The sequence below is a fragment of the Ursus arctos genome, unplaced genomic scaffold (assembly GCF_023065955.2).
Source record: "Ursus arctos isolate Adak ecotype North America unplaced genomic scaffold, UrsArc2.0 scaffold_9, whole genome shotgun sequence".
Lineage (NCBI taxonomy): Eukaryota > Metazoa > Chordata > Mammalia > Carnivora > Ursidae > Ursus > Ursus arctos.
This window is the reverse complement of record NW_026623111.1, coordinates 64,475,095-64,501,623: the sequence shown is the minus strand read 5'-3', so window position 1 is coordinate 64,501,623 and position 26,529 is coordinate 64,475,095. Positions and strand designations below refer to the sequence as shown.

The 26,529-nt window shown below is 41.1% G+C and overlaps 1 protein-coding gene across 1 annotated transcript; it reads left to right on the top strand.

Moving 5' to 3' along the window:
* Positions 1-1,396: 1,396 nt before the first annotated feature.
* Positions 1,397-25,994, top strand: LOC113263203 (placenta-specific gene 8 protein). Its single transcript, XM_026509836.4, has 5 exons — positions 1,397-1,489; positions 14,671-14,814; positions 16,899-17,023; positions 22,096-22,210; positions 25,721-25,994. The coding sequence occupies exons 2-4, from the start codon at positions 14,703-14,705 to the stop codon at positions 22,198-22,200; spliced, it is 342 nt and encodes a 113-aa protein (XP_026365621.1). The 5' UTR covers positions 1,397-1,489; positions 14,671-14,702; the 3' UTR covers positions 22,201-22,210; positions 25,721-25,994.
* The last annotated feature ends 535 nt before the right edge of the window (positions 25,995-26,529 follow it).

The following is a 26,529-nucleotide window of genomic DNA, read 5'->3' as shown; positions in this document are numbered from 1 at the left end:
GCTGACTTGCAGCTAACAAACTGCATGACTGGGATTTTATCCCATGTCAGCTCCGCTATAAATTATGGCTTTTTTTACTCTCAAGTCCAAGTTGTTTATGCCATTTTTTTACATTTGTATTTTTCCTTCGGAAATACTTATTCATAGCCTTTTGGTTTCTGATTCATAATTAAGGCTTTAAGAACTTTAAGAACTTCTCACCCACTCTGGGGTTTTTGAAATGGCAAGTATTTCCCACAAGAGCCAAGCTAATGTTCAACTGTACCTTGAGAAGGGGAGGGAGTACGTAGTGCAGAAAACAGAGTACGCAGTGCAGAAAACAGAGTACACAGAGCAGAGTCCATTTCGGCCAGTTCCAGCTGCCGCCTAGTAGCCGCCGAACGCTGCTGGGATTCCGTTTCCTTGTCAGTCAAATGGACGTTATAGTCATTCCTGCTGCGCAGAATTGTGGGGAGGATTCAGTAAGTCAACATAGGCACAGCATTTAAAACAGTGCCTAACACACAGCATTTAATCAATGCTAGAGAACACGAAGAAAGACAGCCAAAGAAGCAGACAAAGAGAGGAACAAAGAAGTGTCTGGTTACGTATGGAATTCCAGATCGCCTGTTTTCTCCCAAATACTACCTACAAACTCCCCAATATAAAGATGGCAATAAATATGCACTCAATCAAAATGATTTACTGTGTTAAAGGGAGAAAGGAAGTTTTGAAAATTGGTAAGCTTTGTCAGGCACGTAAAACCAATCAAATTATATAATGAATCAAATCCTTTCCTCCCCAAAAAGGTATATGATTATACTTAACATAGGAGAAAGAACACACCTTTTTTTAGCAATAAATATTTTCAGTTTCTTTTTTTAAAATTCTTTATTTAAATTCAATCTTTATTGAATTTTTATTTATTGAATATTTATTAAATATTTTATTGAATATTTAAATTCTTTATTTAAATTCAAATTAACATATAGCGTATTATCGGTTTCAGGGATAGAATTCTGTGATTCATCAGTTGCATATAATACCCAGTGCTCATTACATCAAGTGCCCTCCTTTATGCCCATCACCCAAAGCCCTTTCCTCTAGCCACCTCCCCTCCACCAACCCTCAGTTTATTTCCTAGAGTTAAGCATCTCCTAGGGTTTTCGTCCCTATGTTCATCTTATTTTCTTTTCTTTTTTCTTCCCTTCCCCTATGTTCATCTGTTTCGTTTCTTAAATTCCACACATGAGTGAAATCCTATGGTATTTGTCTTTCTCTGACTTATTTCGCTTACCATAATACCCTCTAGTTCTATCCATGTCATTCAAGATAACAAGAACACACCTTGCTGCAGAATTATACTAGCCAATAAAAACCTCTGAATCTGGTCTTTGTACTACGTCTGCAAGTGAAACACACTTACTTCTGTTTTCACATATCTTTCTCTTCTAGTGAGATACTCTTCCAAGCCACAAAACACTTCCTGCTCGGAATCTATTTCTTAACTGTAAGTACTTTGAAATTAAGCAATTCTTTAAAAGCTTATCTTAGCACTGGGGGGGGGGTTCTTTTTTAAGTATTTTATTTCCTTATTTTCAGCTGAAAGACCAATGTTTTTTTATCTAATTACTTTAAATATAGTCAAATTCAACAAGTATGTGCCAAGCATGTGTTAGGTGCCATGCTTTTCATAGTGTAGCCTTGAATCTTTATCAACTACTGTTTCCAGCAGAAAACACACATCAGGTATTATGTTTACTAACTTGATCAGTAATTTCATTCCTTGTATTAATACATATGCATGTTTTTTTGTGCTGACCTAATTTCTTTGTGCTTTGAAAATATTTTACTTGATCTATCCATGTAAAATATCAGAAATAGGAAACAGAATTTTTTGGATTTAGCTAATGAATCATGAAAATCTTTGAATTTTCAGTATGAAAGTAAGAAAGCAGACTAGAGTGCTTCAAAATTAAATTCTGCTGCTTCATGTACATGCATAGAGATGTTACCCTTCTCACCTATCTTTACATTTTTACATTTGATAACTTAGGAGATGGGAGATAATGAAATGAAAATGTTTCAATAAAAGTGAAAAAAATCGGAGTGCCTGGCTGGCTCAGTCAGGGGAGCATGGGACTATTGGATCTCGGGTTGTGAGCTCAAGCCTCACATTGGGTGTAGAGATTCCCTAAAAATAAAACCTTTTTTAAAAAAGTGAAAAAAATCAAAATTTAGCATCAGTAAACACTAGAAAGAAGAGGAAACTCTAGGCAATATATTTAGTACCTAGATTGGTTAATATTAATGTAATATATTAATACTATTGGTAAATATTAATAAGATGATGGGCTGTTCTTCTCAAGACTGTGGTGTTCCAAGGCAGGGGAGACAGGTGTAGGGTTAGTTGTAACTAAGACTGATTGGTGAAATTAGGATGTTTAAAATGCAAGCCAAATTCTGCAAGGTTTCCTAGGGTTGGGAACATTCCATGAAAGGAACCTTTTAAAGAAAAGAGTTGCAGTCTCTCTTCAAAACCTGTGCACCAAGATTCCCATTTCAGTTCCTCCTGCCTCCTTTTTTTTTTCCTTTTTCCTGAGTGGAATTTACCATCACTCTCTGCTCCTGCGGGATCAAAGATGGCACAAAACAAAATAGCTGTGTGGTCACTTAGTGATAGGCAGAGATGCTGGCCGTCGAGAGGGAACTACAGACATCTCCTCAGTCCCTACCAAATCGAACACAACGCTTTTACTTGCATTGGCTGCCCCACGAATGTTTGCTGAAGTGGACTGGATTTGCAGTGTTTGTAACAGAAGAGAAAAAGCCCAGGGCCACGGCTGACAAAGTGTGCTCTGCAAAGCCACCCGCACGGGGATGTCCTGGGATGCCAGGGTCCTGCACGGGCAGCCAGCAAAGGAAGGAGCGGAGCTGTTCAGCCTGTGCTCCTCAGGCAAGCCAGAGGCGCTGGCTAAGGCTGTATCTGCCCGGAGAAAAGGGTGCGGTGTTTCTAATTCTCACCAAGCTGCGTCTGCACAAAAGGGCGACCTTTCTCTACTTGACGCAGCAGCACCTTCTGGCGTAGGAGCAGCAGCCTGGACGCGCTCGCACAGATTGCTGGATCCCAGCCCCGCCCATCTAAATACCAATTTTGGAGGATAATGCCAGGATTCTACCTCGTAAAAAGCTCTCCAAGTAGTTTTTTTTTTTAAGATTTTATTTATTTATTTGACAGAGATAGAGACAGCCAGCGAGAGAGGGAACACAAGCAGGGGGAGTGGGAGAGGAAGAAGCAGGCTCATAGCGGAGGAGCCTGATGTGGGGCTCGATCCCATAACGCCGGATCATGCCCTGAGCCGAAGGCGCCCCTCCAAGTAGTTTTTAAGCAAAGTAAGCATTGAGGACCACTGACGTTGGGAGACAGGCTTGTAGATCAGGTCTCAGAAATTCTTAGCATCTTTACTGGCACTACAGAGATTTCAGGAAACTTGTCTTCTGTTATCACCACTGGCTCCCCACACCCCCAAACACTGTTGCTCTCCTACCTTGAATACCTGGGCTTAAAAACTGTTGGATACTTAAAGGCTGAAGCAGAGGGATTTGTAGTTCCCTGGACATTATGCATTTGTTACCATTTTAGATTTTGTTGCAACTTGAAGTTCTCTAGAATTTTGAAATGATATTTAAACCACAGAGCTGCATATGAGTGAATTTGCTTTCTCCTCTCAGTTTCATAACTATCAAAGAGGTATTTCCTGGAGTAAGAAATCTCATGTGGGAGTTTACAAAACCCTTTTCCAAATAAGCTAAATTGGTCAGATGAAAGTCTGGGACACTGGTTGCCTCCAGCACTGCTCTTCTTGGGGTGCTGAGCAGAGCAGCCTTCCCCATTCCTGCAGGTAAGCTTCAGTAGAGATGAACTTCCTTCCAATAACATGAGAACTCTCTTGGGGCCCGCCCTCTCTGCTCAGTTATCTGCGCTAAAAAGTCCACGGAAGCACCTGGGTCCCCACAATTTCCATATTCAAAAGAGGAAGTCAACAGTAGTGAAAGAAACAGAAACCTAAAACTTTGACTGTTGGGCTGAAGACTGTTCAGGTCAGTAAACTGAGAAAGTAAAATTTTGTACAAATGAATCGGCATCAGCGTAGGAATATTTTGGATGAAGCTGCTTGCTATGGAAGGAATATAGGGATTGGGCTTCAAAGGCACTCGGAGAACGTGCCTCCCGCTGCTTTCAAGGCTAACAGCAGCCAGTTTGAATTCACAAATACATATAGCATATACTGAGTGAAGACAGTCAGGTGAAGGAAAGGACAATTCTTTAACTGCAGACAAGTTTTTATTCTGAAATCTTCTAATTGTTCTTATATTTAAAATCACAGTGCAGACTTCTTGAAAGATAAGCAAGGGGCACCTGGGTGGCTCAGTGAGTTAAACCACCAACTTTTGATTTCTGCTCAGATCATGATCTCAGGGTCTTGAGATCAAGACCCCATCCAGCTCTGTGCTGGGCATGGAGCCCGCCTTAGAGTCTCTCTCTCCCTCTCACTCTGCCCCTCCCCCCACTCACGCTCCCTCGCTCTCTCAAATTAATAGTCTTTAAAAATATATATTTCTTTTTTAAAAAAAATGAAGAAATGGGGCGCCTGGGTGGCACAGCGGTTAAGCATCTGCCTTCGGCTCAGGGCGTGATCCCGGCGTTATGGGATCGAGCCCCACATCAGGCTCCTCCGCTATGAGCCTGCTTCTTCCTCTCCCACTCCCCCTGCTTGTGTTCCCTCTCTCGCTGGCTGTCTCTATCTCTGTCGAATAAATAAATAAAATCTTTAAAAAAAAAATGAAGAAAGATAAGCTAGTTACATGAACATGTTTTTCCTCTGAGAGAGATTATGGAAATATTCATTCACTAAGCTGGTATTTATGGAATGCCAATTGTGTGCCAGGCATTGGCTTGGGGCTAAAGAAAAAAAAATAGAAACAGTTTAGGATAATCAGCATAACCCCTTTACAATTTTTTTTTTTACTCATTGTGGATTTTTTGTTTCCAAAATGCATATTTCCTGTGTTGACTATAAAAGAAATGTGTTGATTGTAATTGTTTAGACAGTATACGAATTTATAAAAATAAAAGTAAAAAAAAAAATCAACCCAGAGATAGCCAGCCAACACTTTGTTGTACAGTCTTTCATATTTTTTTCTAATATTTTATTGTTAAAAGGAAATGCAAAAGAAAACATGAATTTGTTTAGTATTTCCTGCAAAATGCCCCTTCTTTCCAGGCCCTAAATGTAGGAGGCTATCACCCAAAAATATGGCTTCTATCGTTGGGATACAGAGAAAACCTGGGTCCTAGGACTCTGGTAGTCTAAAACGGTCCTGTGAAGAAGGGCCCTCGCCTAAGTGGGCGCTAGCGGCTGTCCGATGTACACCATCTCCGACTGGCCTCATGCATTGCCTCAGCAAGATGGGAATACGAGAACGCGGTAGTGGAAAGTTTAGTGGACACCTACTGTGTGCCAGGCCCTGTACTAAACTTCCGAGCTACGTCAGCGAACATAGCCCACAGACTCCCTGCCCTCGTGGAGCTGCCATTCCAGACTGGAGGCTTTCTTTTCCCAAAGTCAAGCTAATTATTGTGAAAGGGGTGAGCAACAAAAAGGAAATCATAATTCCTTTACTTCCTTTTTCATGAGATTGACAGAACGAATTTGCTCAGAGAGCTGTGATTGCTGCCGATTAAGATAAAAAACTGAGGGTGCCTGGGTGGCTCAGACCTTTAGGCGACTGCCTTCCGCTCAGGTCATGATCCCAGGGTCCTGGGGTCGATTCCGGCTTTGGGCTTCCTGCTCAATGCGGAGGCTGCTTCTCCCTCTGCCTGCTGCCCTCCCTGCTTGTGCGCTCGCTCGCTCTCTCTCTCTCTCTCTCACTCTCTCTCTAATAAATAAAATCTTCAAAAAAAAAAAAAAGATAAAAACTGGGCATGTGCACCAAAAGTAGAATCTAGGCGCACCTAATAGGTGTTAAAATCAGTGAGATGTGCTGGTTTCTGTCTTACTTCCCTATCAGAAGTACGCCGGTCAGCCCACAGCAGCTGATGAGAACGTCGCTAAATTTATGTGAATGCCTGATGAGACTGGGGGGCTGGGGCGGAGGAGGGGAGCGGCGGGCTGCCAGCGCGGGGAACCGCTCGCGGACCTGCCCCAGCCCCCGGCTCCCTCGCTCCCGACGGTGGGTCCTTCAGCTCCGCGAGGGCCGGGCCGCTGTCTCCTGCTGGCGCGCCCTCCCCGCCGCGCGCCCTTCCGCGGGTGCGTCCCGCCGCGGCCAGCGCCCGGCGTCCAGCCGGAGGGAGCAGAGGGTCCCAGCCTCGCGGACGCTCCCCGCGGGCCCTCCCGCGGCCCCGTGGGGCAGACGCCTGGAGCGGCCGGCCCCCGATTTCGGCCGACCCTCCCCTGGGCTGCGTGAGGGTTGCCCTGGAGAATTCCGAGGCACCCCGGGTCTGGTCCCGGCAGGGGACACAGTCGGGTACGTGGCCAACGATAGCGGGAGGGAGAATGTGGGTACCCGGTGGAAGCCGCTGGCAGTCACCATTCTTGCTGGCGAGGGGTCAGACCACGTGAGAAGCCCACCGCACCGTCCAGGCGGCAGTGCTGAAGCCCTCCTACCCGCGCACCCGGGAAGGCCCCCTCACCCGTGGGCCGCAACTGGGAGCAGGTGGGCCTTCTGCCCTAAAAGGAAAATCAGAGGCCGCTGGGGGCAGGGAGGGTTTGGCAGCTTGGTTCTGCCTGACACCGACTTGCTCTCCCTCGACCGCTTTGACCTCCTCCCTGGGAGGGAGCCGAACACAGCCAGGTGCAAGTTCCCTAAATTTCATCACCTCAAGTTAGATACCTCCTCCCGACGTAGACACCCACAAACGAGGCACGCCCGGAATGAGCTGCCCCCACTGATTTTGTGCTCACCTCTACACACTCCTTCACGTTGTTTTCTTTGACGTCCACGATGGTTAGCCTCTCCTTCGTCAAACAACAGTAAAAAGGCCGTTATGGTAAATTTTTTAAAGAAAGTAAACATCAAAACCAAAAACCACGTTAATGTATCTTTATAAAAAGGCAAACCTGGGACGCCTGGGTGGCTCTGTCGTTTAAGCGCCTGCCTTCGGCTCAGGGCATGATCCCGGGGTCCTGGCATGGAGTCCCCATCCGGCTCCCTGTTCCACGGGGAGCCTGCTTCTCCCTCTGCCGACCACTCCCCTTGCTCGTGCTCTGTCTTAATCTTAAAAAAAAAAAAAAAAAAAAAAGGCAAACCTAGTAAATTTAAAATAAGTTTCAACTTCTCTGGATGTAGTTTATGGTATTTTATACAAAAAAGAGAAATTCTTTAGAATAGTTCCTAAGGGGGGGGATTTAAACTTTTTATAATGCCTATATTTACATTATGCATTACTTGAATTTGAGAGTATATTTTTACAGCATCTGTAACAGATGGTTTTGTATTTTTCACTCTAAATCCTATGGGGCTCCCCTCTTCCCATGTTCTTTTTTATGTTTTGTTTTATTTTTTAATAATTTTAGATTTATGAAAAATGCTCCAAAAATACCACACAGATAATAACAAATGTTGACCAGGATATGCGGTAATTAGAACCCTCCCACAAAATGCGGTCATTTTGGAAAGCAGTTTGAAATGCTACACGTGGTGTTGGCGGTACAGCAGTGAGCATCTCTAGCTTCCAACATACTCAATGTAGGGTTACCATTTTGATCCACAAATTCAGCTACTAGGTATATATCCAGGAGAAATGAAAATAAATGTCCACATAAAAGCCTGTACACAAATAGTAACCAGAGCCTTATTCGTTAAGAATCAAAAAGTACAACCAACCTAAATGCCCATCAACTAATGAATGGATAAACACAAAATGGTATATCCACATAATGGAATATTTGTCAGCAGTAAAAAGTACTGATACATACTAGAACAGAGATGAACCTTGAAAACATGCTAATTGAAGGAAGTCTGTCACAAAAGACTACACACAATCTTCTATATCCCCAGGGACATGTTTTAAGAACTCCAGTGGATGCCTGAAACTGCAGATAGTACCAAACCCTATATATGTTATGTTTTTTTCTTTTACATACATACCTATCATAAAGTTTAATTTACAAATTAGGCATAGTAAAAGATTAACAACAATAATAATAAAAAGAAAAATTATGATGATATACCATAATAAAAGTTATGTGAATATGGTCTCTCAAAATATTATTATATCTACTCACCCTTCTTGAGATGATAAAAATGCCTACGTGATGAGATAAAGTGAGGTGAATGACGTTGGCATTTTGACAGCTCTAGGCTACAGTGCCAGCTCTAGGTGACAACACTAGGCAACTTGACCATTTGTCAGAAGGAAGATACTCTGCTTCCAGACCTCGGTTGACTGTGGGTAACCGAAGCCACAGATGAGGAGGACTTCTATATGATTCCATTTATGCGAAATGTCTAGAAAACCAAACCAGTAGAGACAGATTAGAGACTATTTGGAGCTGGGGAAGGTGAGGGGATGTAGGGAATGACTGCCAATAGATACGGGTATTTTTAAGGGGTGTATGGTAAAAACATTCTAAAATTAGATTATGGTGATGGCTGTGCAACTATGGATATACCAAAATTGCTCAAGTATACATTTTAAATGAGTGAAATCTACAGCACATAAAATATTATCTCAATAAAGCTATTTTTTTAAAGTACACAGCGTCCCTGTGTACCCTTCACCCAGCTTTCCTGATTCTTAATGTAAATTACATAACCATAGTGTAAATATTGAAACCAGGAAATTAATGTTGATAAACTATCAACTAATCTTACTCAGATTTTACTAGCTGTCCCACTAATGTCCCGGGGAAGAGAAGAGCAGTCCTTAGCACCCAGGAGCTAGCCTGGTCTTGCCAGTGTGGTGTTGGTATGGTTACATGCTGACCTGGCTCTCACCCTGGGTTTCTTTCTTTCCTTCTTTCTTTCTTTCTTTCTTTCTTTCTTTCTTTCTTTCTTTCTTTCTTTCTTTCTTTCTTTCTTTCTTTCTTTCTCTTTTTGGAGATATAATTAACATCTAACATTATATTAGTTTCAGGTGTACAACATTTCAGTGATTTAAAATTTGTATATATTGTGAAATGTTCACCACAATAAGCCTAATGAACATATCACCACACGTTACAAATTTGTTTGATGAGAACTTTTAAGATTTATTCTCTTAACAACTTTCAAATATACAGTACGGTAGTATTGACTATAATCACCATGCAGTACAATACATCCCCAGTACTTACTTATTTTGTAGCTGAAAGTTTGTACCTTTTGACCACCTTCACCCATTTCTCCCATGTCCCACCCACTCTGCAAACCCCAATCTCTTCTCTGTATCTGTGAGGTTGGTTTGGTTGGTTGGTTGGTTGGTTGGTTGGTTGGTTGGTTGGTTTTAGACCCCACATACAAGGGAGATCATACAGTACTTGTCTTTCTCTGCCTGACTTATTTCACTGAGCGCACTACCCTCAAGCTCCATCCATGTTGTCACTCACACTAGGTCCTGAAGTTCTTCTCTTACACATAAAGAATTTCACAGAGCATCGACGTCAGATAAGGCTAGTCTATGACCGTGATGGATCAAGATAAAAACACTCGCACTCCATAATCCTATTTGGACATATACTAACTTTAAACATTATCCAAGCTGCAACATACCAAACAGCGTCCTTTCCCAACTCATACGAGTGAGTGCTGCCGCTACACCTCTCGCGGGATTAACCTTGCACTCCTCAGCGCCCCCTGCAGATAGGCACTATTAATAGACCCAATCATAGAATCGTATTCCACTTTCTGGACCGCCTCCGTTTCTTTCTTTCTTTTTTTTTTTTTAATGATTTTTCATTATATTATGTTAGTCACCATACAGTACATCCCCGGTTTCCGATGTAAGGCTCGATGATTCATTAGTTGCGTATAACACCCAGTGCACCATGCAATACATGCCCTCCTTACTACCCATCACCGTTTCTTTATCCTCCTCCAATCTACCCAACTGAAAAGTGCTTTCTAATACCCTGCTACTGAAACTCCCCACATCCCATGGTGTGCCTTCTCCCTTGCTCTAACACGTGATAACCTGACTTGCTCAACTACAGTTGTGTTCTTCATGGTCTCCGGTTGGCGAGCATTGACTGCTCCTTTTGTGTTCCAGGATTCAATTCAGGATCCCAAATTGCTTTTGGTCACCGTGTCTCCTTAGGCTCCTTCCATCTTGAATATTACCTCTGCTTTTATGTGTCTCTCATGATCTTGACACTTTTTACTGGCCAGATATATTGTAGAATCTCCCTCCCTTTGTGTTTGTCTAATACTTACTTATGAGTGGATTCTGAGCATGTATTTTTGGTAAAATAACAGAGAAGTGATTTGTGTCCTTCAGTGCATGATAATAAATAAACACACAAGCATCCATCTATGAGCCTTGCCTTCAACAGCTATCACTGCGATGGCACCTGTGTGGCTCAGTCAGTTGAGCGTCCTACTCTTGATTTTGGCTTGGGTCATGATATTAGGGTTGTGAGATCAAGCCCTGCATCGGGCTCCATGCTCAGCGTGGCGTCTGCTTGAGATTCTCTCTCTCTGCCTCTGACCCTCCCTCCTCAAAATATATCAATAAAATCTTAAAATAAAAAAACTATCATCACTGTGATGTTTGCCAAAGGATGATCTTGTATCTCCATCATTCCCTCTACATTCATTAATGGAAATTCTAGCATAAAAAAGCATATACCTTCCCCCTCATTTTAAAAGTTGTTCTTTTATTTATATCAGTATGGAATTATGGATAGGTTACATTGGTTTATGAATTATAACCTATTATTAACATTATTTTGTTGCTCAAATTGTCCTGGTTTGGTCACTGCGAGAGCCATCAGATGGGTTCTGAAGTCCTGTCTCTAATCTATTTTTGAGCCTTTTTGACCTTTTGGTCCTGGAACAAGAGGCTCCAGGCTTCTCTTATACTTTCCCTGCCCCAGCCCTGGAATCAGCCATTTCTCCAATGAACTGCAGCTCACTTTTATTGGAAAATGGCATTTCAAGACCAAGATTTGGGCACAAGGTATATTCAGTGATACTGGGCTCTTGTTGCTTCTAGGTCTTCTCAATGGGCGGAGCTAGGAAATATATTTATGTATACACACATATCTATCTCTGTGTGTGTGTGTGTAAATAATCATGAGTTTGTACCTCTGATTCCAGTCCAACAGCACAGGATTCATACCAGCCCTCCTCCTTTCCTTATTTGTAATCTCTTTCTCAGTAAAAAAACCTCAGTCTCATTATCCACAATATATTTATTTGTTCAAGCCTAGCATGTATATATATAAAGAAGTTTCAGAATTGCTAACCCATACTCTTGTGAAAAACAAGTTTACTACCTAGGGTGTAATATTTGTTCTTTTGACTTTAGCCTTACATTACACAGTCAAAACACTGCTTTCTGAAGTTATTATGGTACCTTTTTCTTCCTCTCTCCCTTCAGTGTGTTTCTAATATTAATTGTAATACAACTAGGTTAATTTGTCACTATTTATATTGCCTATGGGGTTCCTAAAGTTGACTTTAATTGTGCATTTGTGTGTTGACTTCCTGTGTGACGTATTAGCATGATTTAGAGGAAAAGCCATACAAAAAGGTACACTTGAGGTGTCAGCCCACCCCTACCATTCCATGCTCATTTTCCTATTCTTTTCACCCCATTTCCTCTGAACATAACACTTTTATTCATTTCTGGTTTATTCCTTCTGTAATTCTTATTGTATATGTATGTTTTCTTGTATCCCTTTATTCTCACAGAGAGAATGTCAGACACACATAGTCTTTTGTGCACGGCTTTTTTCACTTACTATATCCTGGAAATCATTCTATATCAGTTTATAGAGATTATCCTCATTCTTTTTGATAGCTGCATAATGCTCTGTTTTATGATGTACTATTAAAAAACAAAATTCAACTGAGTAAAATTTGAAGACCCTATTGGCTGTCCTCAATGCTTCTGCATCAGGTAGCCTCCAATCTAACAGACAGAAAAGAGTTCTGAGGAGCTGTACGAAATGAAAGACTTTTACAGACAGAAGGGAGCAGGAACAAGGCAATTATACTAGACAAAAAAGCAAATAAATGGCTATGGAAAGGTCACTTTTCTTTAGGGGCTGGCAGGGGTCTATCAGGCAGATTACCTAACAAATGAAGATTCGGCAATTCGTGCCTGATTGGTTTAAGATTCCATTTCTGGGAGGGCTGAAACTCAGTCTTAGTGTGGTAACATGGGGATTAGCATAAGTGACTCCATTTTAGGCCTGTTGTCTTGTTTCTAACAGTGCCATAGTTTCTTCAACCACTCTCCCATGTATAAGCACTTGGATTATTTACAATATTTTGCAAAAACCAACAATGCTGCTATGAATAACCTCAGGCATATGTATTTTTACATTGTTGGAGATATATCTTCAGGATCATTTCTGGAAGTGGGATTACTGGATCAAATGGTAGGTACATATGTAGTTGTTACGTATTGTCAAAGTTCCTTCCAAAATGGTTGTATTCCCACCAGCAAAACTTGGGTGCCAACAAATGTATATGGAATTCATCAAATTTCCTTGTTACACTTTTGAACATGATAGCCATTCTCCCTTATATTTATCTGATTCTTTATCGTTCATTAAACTTATCCCCAGACTTTACTTCATTTAATACTCTCTATAAGCATGTGAGGTGGTTAGGTCAGAAACCACTTTCATGTTACAGACTAATAAATGGAAATTTAAATGACTAGACTGGTAAGTGACTAGTCCAACATCACAGAGTGTAAGAAACCAGGATTTGAGCAAAGATACTCTCATTCCAAATCTAACCCATGTTCTATGACCCCACACTGCCTCTCATGATAGAAATTAGGATTAACCTCACAAAACGGACTTCATAATACACTTTGCTGAGACATACTATCAGGACTTGCCCCAACATGTGTCAAAGGGCTCCCAAGCAGTACTGAGAGGGGGACACAGACTCCAGGTAAATTTGAAGTGAAGAACAAACTTGGAGGGGCGCCTGGGTGGCTCAGTCGTTAAGCGTCTGCCTTCGGCTCAGGGCGTGATCCCGGGTCCTGGGATCGAGCTCCGCATCGGGCTCCCTGCTCCGCTGGGAGCCTGCTTCTTCCTCTCCCAGTCCCCCTGCTTGTGTTCCCTCTCTCGCTGGCTGTCTCTCTCTCTGTCAAATAAATAAATAGAATCTTAAAAAAAAAAAAAGAACCAACTTAGATACAAAAAGATTGGAGAGGACTGCTGTGATGTATAAAAAGAAATATATATATGGTTTCCATCCCTGTTCATGGCACAGAGTTTCTATAATCTTTGGAATCTCTTAACTGGTAAGAGTGACGAAGGTGTTCTCTTATTTGTACCAAGCCCCTCTCAACTACTGAGGAGTTTATGCTAAAGAAGTGACTTTTGGAAAGCCCTTGAGGACGGGGATCGTTGCCAGGGGAACCAACCTTGTGATTAGGGGGTTGGAACATTCAGCCCCCACCTCCCAGACTTCCAGGGAGGCAAGAGGGGGCTGAAGATTGGATTTAGTTACCAATGGCCAGTGGTTTAATCAATGATGCCTGATGCAATAAGGCACCAAAAGGATGGGGGTCAGGGAGCTTTGGGGTTAGGGAGCCAGCAGGGTGGCAACCCCAAATTCCACATGTTCTGAACTTATGTATCTCTTCATCTGTTCATTTGGATCCTTCGATTTCCTTTGTAAAATAGCAATAATCTAGTAACTGAACTGTTAAACCATTTTCTGGAGTTCTGTGAGCCACTCTAACTAATTAATTGAACCCAAGGAGGGGTCATGGGAACCTTCAGTCTATAGCTGGTAAATCAGAAGTACAGGTACGACCTGGGCTTGTAATTGGAGTCTGAAGCGGAGAAGTAGGAGAAGTCTTGTGGGGCTGAGCTCTTAACCTGTGGGATCTGATGCCATCTCCTGTAAACAAGTGGCAGAATTGAGTTGGATTGTAGGTCACTCAGCTGGTATTGCAGAATTGCTTGGTGTGGGAAAAACTACCAATTCTGGTGTGCAGAAGTGAAGCAGACTATTCTGTGGGTAAACAGAAAGCAGGGGAGGTATTTTTTTTTGTTTTTGTTTTTTGTTTTTTGTTTCACAACTGCTAATCAGAAATCGAAAACATAAAGGAACTTATAAAAGGAGGAAAAGGGGAAAGGTATGTGTGCACAGAAGCTTAGGATGGTGAAACTTTAGAGAAGCCTGTTTTCTGCAGTTCACTACAGCTGACAGCTAACAAGTTGGTCATTCGTTCCCCTGTCTTGGGTGGATACTAGGTACCTGTCTCAAAACAGTACCAATAACCCAGTGTTGCTCGCTTACTCCAAGAGAAGTGATTGTTCCTTTGACCAATTCAGTGAATTCCTTCCCCCAGGAACCTCTGTCCTCAGGGAGTAGAGCTAGAAATTATGTTCTTCGAAGATCAGCAAGCAACTTAATCTAAATTGTCTCACTTGCCCATGAAGCAAAATGCCTCAAAACGACCTTGAGACTCATGAGCGACCTTGAGTCTACTTACACCAACTGTTTCCTTTTCAGACCACTGCCATTTTGAAGACCCTGCCTCGAAAATGCAAGCTCAGTCGCCAGTGGTGATTGTGACTCAGCCTGGATGCGGTCCCATGCCCCAAACCTCCAACTGGCAGACAGGCATGTGTGATTGCTTCAGCGACTGCGGAGTCTGTAAGTGCCGGGAAATGCCCCCGTCATGGCCAACGGAGGCCAAAGCCTTCCCTCATTCCTCCCTCATGGTGCAGTCAAGGTTCCTGGCCTATTACACCTGGCATGTCAGGCAATGAATGGAAAGTGAAGAAAAAAGGTTTATGACGATTATAGTTACTTTTTCTCTAGCACATCAATCAGTAGCCTTACTTCTAAAAACAAGTTCTGGAGTTAAGATGATAGTAACGAAGCTGATGATTCTTACAATGAGTGGGTCTGGTCTAATGATTATAAATAGACCATACATTAAAATAAAAGAGATATTTCCAGTTTAATTTGATTTTTTAAAAAAAAGGAAAAGGAAGAAGACTGTTCTTGTTATATATAAACTCATTACTTGAGAGTTACATTGTGCCCAGTACACAAGGCGTAGTGTTCACCCATGGTTTCAGCGTGAGCTCAGCAAAGAACTATTTAAATGTATACGTTTAGGTTTTTATACACCTGGGAATAAAGAATTCTAAAGGCAGTCAGCTTCTCATCAGGAAAAGAATCTCTGACCCTGTGTTGTTTCCTTTTTGTGAGATCTCTCCAAGTAAAGTTGAGGAAAGTAAGTTCGAAAGTGGGATGGGGGTGTCAGAGAGGACCAAAGAGCTTAGTTCTCAACACCAATCAAGAAACGAACAAACGTGCCTACAAAAAAAATTTGCTTTGAGGTTTATTTGCCTGTTTCAAGTCTACGGAGTGTTGTGAGACAAGGAAAAAAAAAACACACATTAACCTTTAACTTACCAGTGAAATTGAAATTTGGAATCAAGTTGACCCTTGAGCAACATAGGTTTGACCTGCGCTGGTCTGCTTATATGCAGATTTCTTTACAGTCCAGCACTATAAAAATATCTTCTCTTTCTTGTGCTTTTCTTAACATTTTCTTTTCTCTAGCATACTTTATTGTAAGAATACAGTCTATGATACATATAACATACAAAATATGTATTAGTCAACTGTTTATGTAATTGGTAAGGCTTCCGGTCAATAGTAGGCTATTAGTACGTAAGTTTGGGGGGAATCAAAAGTGACACACAGATTTTTTGACAGCACAGGGAGTCAGTGCTCCCAAACCCTCACATTGTCCAAAGGTCAACTGTACATTAAAAAGCACAGAGAGAAAAAATTACCTAGAGAATGGAACGATGGGTTTGTTCATTTGCTCTCATTGTCTTCCTGAATGACCTGGGGTGATGACTTACACATCTCAAGACATTAGTTCAACATCTGCAAATCATAGTAATACTAAGACTGACTACATTATTAAAACCCACCAAGGATGAATAGTTTAATCCTCCAGCCCCTTGTATTGTCACTTAAATAAGTGAATTACAAGTTCTAATAAAAGCTTAATTGCTTCATGACAGGACTTCTTAATTGCAGCCCTGACCAAATCATTCTCTCTTCTTAAAATATTTCAGTGGTTCCTCATGACTTTTCATGACCAAATCCATGCACTCACATGTCATCATCCAGTCCCCAGCCTGCCTCATCCTCCAGCTTTATCCTCATCCCATCCAGCCATACTGAACGAACACCAGTCATTGCCAAGACATGCCAAGTGATCTCAAAAAGGCTATTCTCCTTTTATCTACCTGCCAAATTCTACTCATCTTTCAGAATTCCGATCAAGCAGCATGTCCTTCCCAGAGCCTTTTGAGGCCTTATTTCGGTGGGTGACCCCTTCACATCTTGAGTAGGTTTCCGTTGGGAAATCTTCATATTGTTATCTGACTGCCCTCTTAGACTCCAGACAGAGGCAATCAGTTCTGAGGACAATCTCTGGAACATGGCTAGTTTTCAGCGAGTCATTCAGTTGGTGAGTGAAGGCAGGACTACAGAAAAGATGTGTGCTCGCCAACGGGTGGTGAGTCCTGAAATGACTGGGTGGGGAGCAGGGAGAAGCCGACGCAATGCCGAGCAAAAGCATCGAGGATGGACTTGGCAGCAGGACATGTGGCAAAGGTCCATGATGGGGACTGCCATCCGTGAAAGCAAACTAACTTACAAAGGTGACAGGAACAGAATAACTCGTGCCTCTGTTTTCATGTGTCCAGGTCTGTGTGGCACATTCTGTTTCATGTGCCTCGCATGTCAAGTTGCAGCTGACATGAATGAATGCTGTCTGTGTGGGACATCCGTCGCAATGAGGACCCTCTACCGGACCCGATACGGCATCCCTGTGAGTCTCTTACAACACTGTATCATTCAGACGTGCCCCCACATTCAAAATCATCATTATAAACCTGTAGGCCATTCGATGGTGTCCATCACCCGAATTTGCTTGGTGGATGTATCCCAGCAGGTGCAACCTTGTGTTCAGTTGCTGTCGCAATAGAGCGCTTTGGCTAGGTGACCTGCTCCTAGTTTCTGTTCAAGACCTTAGAACATAAGCAACATCACATTTGCACTGTATATCATACAACGGACGGAGATTATTCAGAACCTACGATGCCCCAAGTATATGACAGAGGACACCTCACCGAATCCTCACACCATCCCTATAAAGTGAGTAGGTCCCCATTTTACAGATGAGGACTTTAAAGTTTTAAGGGGTGGAGTAACTCGTGCAAGGATACACACAAGAAGTTGTCAGTGTTCCACTCTGCCTCTCCATGAAGGCACACTCCATTCCACCACAGGCTGCACTTTATGTCAAAGGAGGGTGTGTGGTTCAGGACTCGAGGGAAACACAACTGAAAGGAGACATCCATGATGCAGACATAGGTAAATACAGATCTACATAAAGAGACAGACTTGCAGGAATAGGTTCCTGTGATTGTGAGGGTTGGCAAGTCCAGGAAAGCAGAGTAGGCTGGCAGGCTGGGAAGAGTTGCAGCTTGAGTCTGAAGGCAGCCTGCTGGCAGAATTTCTTTCTTGCTCTGGGGAGGTCAATCTTTTTCTGTTAAGACCTTCAATGGATTGGATGAAGCCTATCCATATTACAGAGGAGAATCTACTTCACTCAGGATCCACTGATTTAAATGTTACTCTCATCTAAAAAGTCTTCTTAGAAACATCTAGAATATAAGGGTACCATGGCCTAGCCAAGTTGACACAGAAAATTAACATCACGGGGAACCAATGAATAGGAAGAATATTTTAGGAATTTACTTTATTCCATTGAAATTATTTTATTTTTTCATTTAAAAATATTTCTTGGTTCTTTAATTATAAAAATAGTACATGCTATATACCTAATTTTATGACAAATTCAAACACAGAGTTATGGAAAGTAAAAAGTGAAAATCTAACCCCTTTACACACAATTCCACTACTCAGCAATAAACTTTATTAATAATTTGGTGTGCGCTCTTCCAGGTTTTTCCTATACCTGTAAGGTATACAGACAGAGAGGAGCTGGAGCTGGAGCTATGGATGTAGACAGATGGGGCTTAAGGCTTGCAGAGCTCCTTTATTTTGATTTGTGTTTGTCTTTTAAAATGGGGTCATACTTTACTGCAACTTGGTTTTTTTTTTCATGTAATATTTGGTAGACCCCTTTTATGTCTGTAATACAGATCCTTCTTAATGTGTTCATGGTATTCCACCACATAGATAATTTACTTAATCACTTCCTTACTGATGAAAGGTTAATAGTATTGTAGATTAAATAGCTGTTAGGACATGTAATTCTGTATATGCACTGGTACTTTTTACAATACTGCCCAAGATTAGACTGACAGGTCACGGAGTATGCACATTCAAAATTTGAAAGGTACCATCAAATACCCCTCCAAAAGGATTGTATCGATTTATAATCCATTAATATTATATGTGTGCCCCATATTGGGTAATATTTTTTTATGCTGCCAATCAGAGAGGCAAAATGATATTTGATGGTCATTTTAGTTTAAGTTTTGTTAGTTAAGATCAAATAACTTTAAAATTATTCTGTCCCTTTGCATGGCTTCTCTAAATTATCCATACATATCCTTTGTTCTTTGTTTTACTGGGTTGTCTATCTTTTCTTATTGATTTGTGGGGGCTCTTTATTTAGTTGTGCTATATTGGGACACCTGGGTGGCCCAGTTGGTTAGGCGTCTGCCTTGGGTTCGGGTCATGATCCCAGGGTCCTGGGGATCAAGTTCAGCATCAGGCTCCTTGCTCAGCAAGGAGTCTGCTTCTCTCTGTGCCTGCCGCTCCCCCTGCTTGTGCTGTCGCTCTCGCTCTCTTGTTCTCTTTCTCTGACAAATAAACAAATAAATTGTGGTATATTGTTTAACACGAAAGTTATCAAGTTTTTTAAAAAGTTTAGCCCATAGTCAGTTTTTCTAAATGCCTTTCAGGAATTTGAGAAATGAGTAACAGTCTGAAAGTAAAACTTTACTTGGTTTTAATAAAATTTGGAAGACAAGGGGGAAGAGGAAGAAATAAGGCTTTCTAAAGACCTTATTCTGCATGACGTTGATAAACATAATTTTTTCCATTTTTAAAAAACAACCTTATTGCTGTATAACTGACTTACAATAAGCAGTATGTATTTAAAGTGTCTAATTTGGTAAGTTTATATACCCGTGATATATACCCATGAAACCATCCGCACGGTCAAGGTAGTGAACAAATTCATCACCTCCAAAAGGTTACTCGCACCCAAGTGTAATTCTTCCCTCTTTCTCCTCCCCACCTTCCCAACTGATTACCAATGTCTTCTGTCACTGTAATTCACATTTCCTGCAGTTTTATATACTAGACTTGTCCAGTCTGCACTCTTTTATCTTGCTTCTTTTACTCAGTATAATTATTTTGAGATCCATCCAAGTTGTTAAGTGTTCTTAACACAATAAATTAAATTAGGGGAAAAAGAAAATATTTTGATAGCAAATAAGCGCATAAAAAGATGTTTAACATCATTAGTCATCATTAGAGAAATGCAAATGAAAACCACAATAAGATACCACTATACAACTATGGAATGGCTAAAATTAATCAGACTAAACCGCACCAAGTGTTGACAGATATGGAGGAACCGAAACTCTCATGCAATGCTGGTGGGAATGTAAAATGCAGTTTCTTAAAAAGTTGAACACACCTACCATTTGACCCAGCCATTCCACTCTTAGGTATTTATCCAAAAATATATATATCCATACGAAGACTTTATCAAACGTTCAGAGCGGTTTTGCTTGTAACAGCCCCAAACTAAAAACAATCCAAACAGCCCCCAGGAGGTGAATGGAAAACAAAGTGTGATATATCCGTATACTGGAATCCTACTCAGTAGTAAAAGGGAAGGAATTACTGAAAAACACAAAAACCTGGATGAATCTCAAGATGAATAGAATTTTAAGTCGTGGGTGAAAAATGAAGGGTCATCACTAACTGGATAAAAATTTGTTGTGGGACATCTCTAGGAAATAAAAACAATCAGGGAAGACCTATGCAGCAAGAAGAAGAAAAGAAGTTAAAAATAAGACCAGGGGTCGGGACGGCGGTGGGGGGACACCTGGGTGGCTCAGTCGGTTAAGAGGCTGCCTTCAGCTCAGGTCATGATCTCAGGGTCCTGGGGTCCAGTCCCGCTTGGGGCTCCCTGCTTAGCAGGGAGTCTGCTTCTCCCTCTCCCTCTGCCCCTCCCCATGCTTGTGCTCTTTCCCTCTCTCTCTCTGTGTCAAATCAATCAATCAATCAATCAATCAATCAGTGAATACCAAACATAAAACAATTTGGCTATCTCATGAGTGAGAGGAATTCAGATGTCTCTGCTATGCCAAAATGTCTTTACTTTTACCCCTTTCTTACCCCTTTATTCTTTTTTTCAGTGTGTCTGTATTAAATCTTAGGGAGTCTGATCTCTTAGAAGATAGGTGAAGAACTGCCCCCACTTCCCTCACCCCTCTCCTCTCCTAGGGCCCCAAAGCCCACACCACGGTCCTCTGTTAAATTTACCTGCCTGCTCTATTCTGGGGCAAAGCCACGGCTGGCAGCGCGGGGCTGGCCCCGCTGCTCTGGGCTTCATTGAACCGCCTGCCTTCCACTCCCTAGCCTGTTCTTCCTCCTTTCTGACTTCCAGGTTTTTGAGTTCGGGATTTACAAATGCCCTGCCCGTGACCTTGTTAGGTTTCAGCTTGCCTAACTCTGTTTTACTTTCTCTGTCAGTGTAATTCCATCTGCTCCCTATTTCCAAAAACTTGCTCAAAATTTCTGCCCCACTCAATAACCCCATTCTTGTTTTCTAGTGAAGCTTTAATTTATTTGCCAAAGCTTTGCAAGCACATAGCTTAATTTTAGATTGTCTAACTATTGTTAAGAAACAAAACTTCCCTCTCCTACCGCTCCTCCCCAGAGGTCTGTAGGGATTTTCCGCCGTCTCTCCAAATCATAGACTTGCGTTGCTACTTTTCGAGTTTTCTGTTTGGGGCATTGTCTATAGAACTCCTATAAAAGATGAAAATTTAGTTCTGTTTTCTTTTCCTTCCCCGCCACAAACATGCACCCTCTCCCCGCCCCACTCCTTCCAATATAGGTGTATGTAATTTGGATTAAATCCATATTTGCTACTTACATTACGAACCTATGTTTGCTCTTCAGAGTTGAGTCATGCAGTGAACTATGATTGCCTTTTCTGCTGAGCTTTATTTTTCCTGGTCTTAATAATTCTTGGCGTTTTCATTAGTAATTTTCCACTTACTTATGGGTTGTTTTCCACTTACTTTAACCCCCAAACTCTCCCAGTTTTCTAACTCTCTTTCCAGCATACTCAACACATCAGACATTCTATCATTTTTATCTTCTCAATGAAATCTCTCCCTGAACCACAACTACCCTTGGAAATAATTGTTCATTTGTGGTGCTCAACTCTCTCACCCTGGGATCTTCACCATCACCCTGGAGATTCCATTAGCTTCTCTCCTGGGTTAGGTTCCTGGTTCTTACATCCCACATCTTCCTCTTTCTTGGTTTCCTCCCTCGTTGTGGTGGAGATATCCTCTTATATCTTCCTGAGATGGGGAAGGGTGTGGGAGAAAAGAATTTTGAGGTTTTACTCTCTGAAACGCTGTTTTTCCCTCCTACTGACAGCTGGTTTGATTGATATCTTCTATAGACAATATTACAAAGTATAGGAAAACATTTGATGTCATTAAAAGAGAAGTTATATGGAAAAATCAATTAACATTTTCCTAAATGTATCCATTTAAACTCTGAATTCAAAGGATCAGTTCCTTCTGCTTCTCTTCAAAGTGTCTAAAAATTCATAAGTCTTAATTTCCAAACAGGTGGGTTTTAAATTTCTATTTCTTTTATATTTTCAAACAGGGATCCATTTGTGATGACTATATGGTGACCCTTTGCTGTCCTCAATGTTCCCTTTGCCAAATCAAGAGAGACATCAACAGAAGGAGAGCCATGCGTACTTTCTAAAAAAACTATGGTAGGTCCCAGAATCTGAGTTTTGTTTGAAATATAATAAGAGCTTTGTAAATTATGTGTTATTTTGAGTAATAATTCAATAATAACAATTCCTTAAGTCTCTCAAAGGTTATTTTAACATAAAGATTGATTTTGGTTTCTTCTTATGAGGACGATAACTGCATTACATTATTTGGGTCGCCATAACAATTTACCATAGTCCGGGTGGCTTACACAATAAGAATTTATTTCTCACTGTTAGGAAGGCTGGGAAAGCCAAGATCAAGGTGTGGGCCAATTCAGTTCCTGTGAGGGCTCTCATCCTAGATTACAGATGGCTACCTTTTCACTGTGTCTTCAAATGGTAGAGAGGAAGCTCGGGTCTCTCTTCTTATGAAGACAGTAATCCCATTGTGGGGGGCTCATCTTCATGACCTTATTTCAAACCTAATTATCTCCCAAAGGCTCTACCTCCTTATACCCTCACAGTGGGGGTTAGGGATTCAACATGAGTTTTGCAGGGGGCGCAGACGTTCAGTCTACAACAATAGCTTTATAATTTGAAACCATATTTCCATAAATAAAGGGATGGTGACTTTTCTAGACTTCTCAGAATTCTCTTTATCCATTAATGAGGCACTTACCACTTGTAAAATGCCAGACTGTGGTGAGATACAAAGAAGTAGAAAACATGCCCCCTACTAAGACAATCAAATCAACAAAAGAAATTGGCAAAGAGCTATAGAGTAGTAGAGCACATGAAAATTACGTGTTAGGTAATATTTGACTTGATTGCAGCATAAAACATCTATCAGGAATGAGGGGAGATTAAACAGGAAAATTCTATTGAAAAAAGTGAACTCTGAAAGTGGTGGATATAGCAAATAATATTTGGAAATGTTATATAGAATCTGAACTTATAAAAATCAATCAAATCATTTCCAACTAATTTTTACAGTATTCTCAGAATTAGCTATTAAGGAGAAATAAACATGATTTTGTCAGTCTCCTATAGAATTCACCCTTAGCATGGGAAGGAAGCACTAATTTTTCCATTCTTTGTACTATGTCACTTCCTTTCTCAAGTGAGTGAGAACTCTGTATAGGATAATGAATATAACTCGGGGAGGATATATTTTAAAATGTCATTTATTTAGCAAATAATGAATCAAGTACCTAGTCCTATGCAGGACAAAGTCCTATGCTGTGGGGAACAAAAATTAATAAGCTGACCCTCTTGTCTTTAGAAACTTTATACTCTAGAAGTATAGTAAGATTAGACAGCCTTTAAATAAAATGAGAGGTTTGACTAATAGACCAAGTACTACCTAATGTTCAGAGGAAGAACAGATCACATTCTGTGAGACGTGTAAATGAAAGTTTCTTGAAAGGAGTGGTTTCTTACTCTAAAGAGGAAGTGACTATCAAGGTCACAACAGGAAATGGATGGCACTCAAACTGTAATGATATGAAGATTTAATGAAGACTACTTACCACACCGGTGTGGGATGGTCCGGAGCAGCCTCCCCACCCCTGGGCCTCAGGGAGGGGAAGAGCGAGCAGTTACCAGAATCCCAAAGGGGTGCGCTCTGAGAAGGAGAAGGCTGCCCTGAAAGGAATGGTAACCTCTCAGTAGTAGGACAGGAGCAGCCTGGGGCAAGCTCACAGAAAGGAGGCAAGAGGAAAAGTACCCTGATCTCACTTTCCCAGGTCCTTCTAGGCTTCCCACTGTCTGAACCCGCTGGTTGGCAGAGGGCAGGCAAGTGTTGCTGTCGTCTGCTGGTCAGCCTCCCAGGACACGCAGCGGGGCAGACGAGGATGGAAATGGACCAGATGGGGCAAACATAAGATCTCGGACACGAGATGTGACTTTAATGATAGAAAAGTGTATTGCTTCTAATCAGCAACAACATGAGTGAAACTATAGAAGCAGAAAAAAGGAAAAACAACTTTACGAGCTTAGGTTCCTCCAACTTGGCAGGAACATATAGTAGGAAAATAACGAGAAAAGAAAGACTTCAGGGGTTGGGGCCATGGCACGCAATATAATGAAATCAGGCTAATGATTTGGCCTTTCATTTGGTAAGCAATGGGGAGTTATAGTTGGCTCTGTGTAAGGGAGTAACATAGAGCTGTACTTCAGAAGAATTAATCCGAGAGTGGTGTATAGCTCAGACCGGACAGGATGAGGTCAGAAGCAAAGATGAAGAGTTAGACCAGTTCAATGCTGTTTATTTAAATAAATACATGAGACTGGTTGGATAAAATATATACCCACACATACATAATGAATCCCGACATGTGAACTTATTATTTTTTTAACCTCGGAGAAATTATCTTACTGAATCTTTGCATTGGTGAGAAGTAAAATACCGTGGTGATCCCAACTCTGGCGCTTCACCTTGAACCCCACATTATTCGTCGACAGTGAAACTTTAGATATACAAATACCTGAAATGGGAGAATCAAGAGACAAGGATCAAAGAATAACATGATTTATGTTAAAAATAGGTTGAGGGCGCCTGGGTGGCTCAGTCGGTTAAACATCTGACTTCAGCTCAGGTCATGATCTCAGGGTCCTGGGATCCAGCCCATGCTCTTCTCTCTCCCTCAGTACCCCCCCCCACCCCATGCTGGTGTTCTCGCTCTCTGGCTCTCTCTCAAATAAATAGATTTTAAAAAATAAATAGGCTGAAAGAAAGGGACATAGGGACCAACAGAAAAAGCTCCCAATTGTGAACCCTGGAACACTTGGAGTACAAAGTAAAGTAGTATTAGATCATAAATGAAATTTTTAGAAAAGCTTATAACCAAAATAAAATATCTGGGAGTCCATATTTATATAAATACATGATGAAACAAATAAACAAATAAATAAATAAATGGGGGAGAAGAGACACATCTTCCAGAAGTACAGAAGAATTCCAAACAGTGTATGTATGGATTCCTCCCTCAAGGAGATGGAATATGACTGCCCACCCCTTAAGAGTGGGTTTGTACAATGACTTCCTTTCCAAGAGTATAGTATGAAAAGGGGAAATAAAGAGTAACTTAAGAGTGGAGAAACCTGACAACACAACTTCAGCCAGGTGACCAAAGTGAACCTCATCAGTGACAGGTATTCTGCCAAACACCTGACCAGTAGTCGTCAAAACTGTCAAGGTCATCACAAATAAGGGAAGTCTGAGAAGGAACCCCAGTGTGGAGGAGCCTATGGAAACATGACGACGAAATGTAGTGTGCTATCCTGGATGGGATCCTGGAGTGGAAAAAAGACATTAGGGAAACCTGAGAAATCTAGCTAAAGTATATGCCTTGATTAGTAATGTTATCAACATTGGTTCATTAGTTATAATAAACCTGGCTTAGTAAGATGTTAACTGAGGGAAATTGGTGCAGGGTGTATGGGAACTCTCTGTACTATCTTTGCCATTTTTCTGTAAACCTACAATGATTCGAAAATTTAAAGTCTATTGAAAATAAAAACATAGATTAAGAAAATTCAAACCTATTCTTTGTGTGTCCTTTGTAGGTGAAAAGCTCTTATCGAAGCAACTAAAGTTAGCAGACACCTCTTCAGCTTGAGTCCTCCTCTGCGTTTTGCAGCTGAAATATGATAGATCTCTTTAATCACAATCGATGGGGTAAAAAAGATGGAATTTTGATTGATTTTAAATGAATGTTTTCCCTTCGTTTTGCTAAATGGTCCTGCTTAGTTTCTCCTTGCTTTCATATTATTAAATTTTCTGGCATATGAATTTTGTGTTGCACTTGGCACATAAACAAAATAAAAGATTTTACTAAACAAGATTCTTAATGCTTCTTTGCTCTCAATGTCTTTATGTCATTAGTTTTAAGGGTCGGTCTCGTATTTTTGTTCTGATAATTTGGTTTCTTCACAGGAGATTTTGGTCCACGGCTTACTCAGTTCTCTTTCATCTAAGAACTTTGAGACAGAATAAAAAGACAACCACTAACTATTATAAGACACTTATAATATACACTTAGCTAATACATTTGCTCCTTATCATGTTACCTACAAGCGTTATTAATGCTGACAAAGTAACAACACACTATACCCTGCTCCCAGCTGCATACCTGACAGATTTGTTGTGTTGATTTTCTCTCTCTTCTCAATATGAAGTATAAGGACAAATCATAAAAATCCAGTGATCAAATTCAGTATGACCCAGTTTTGATTAAATATTGATGATAAATCCATGAAGCAACATTTTTTTTCACATTTATTATTCTCTGTGTTCCACAGGCATCGTTTTGCCCTGAGGAAAATCTCACTCCCCAGTTTCCTTTGGTTCTTTTCCTACCCTTGAATCCATTTCA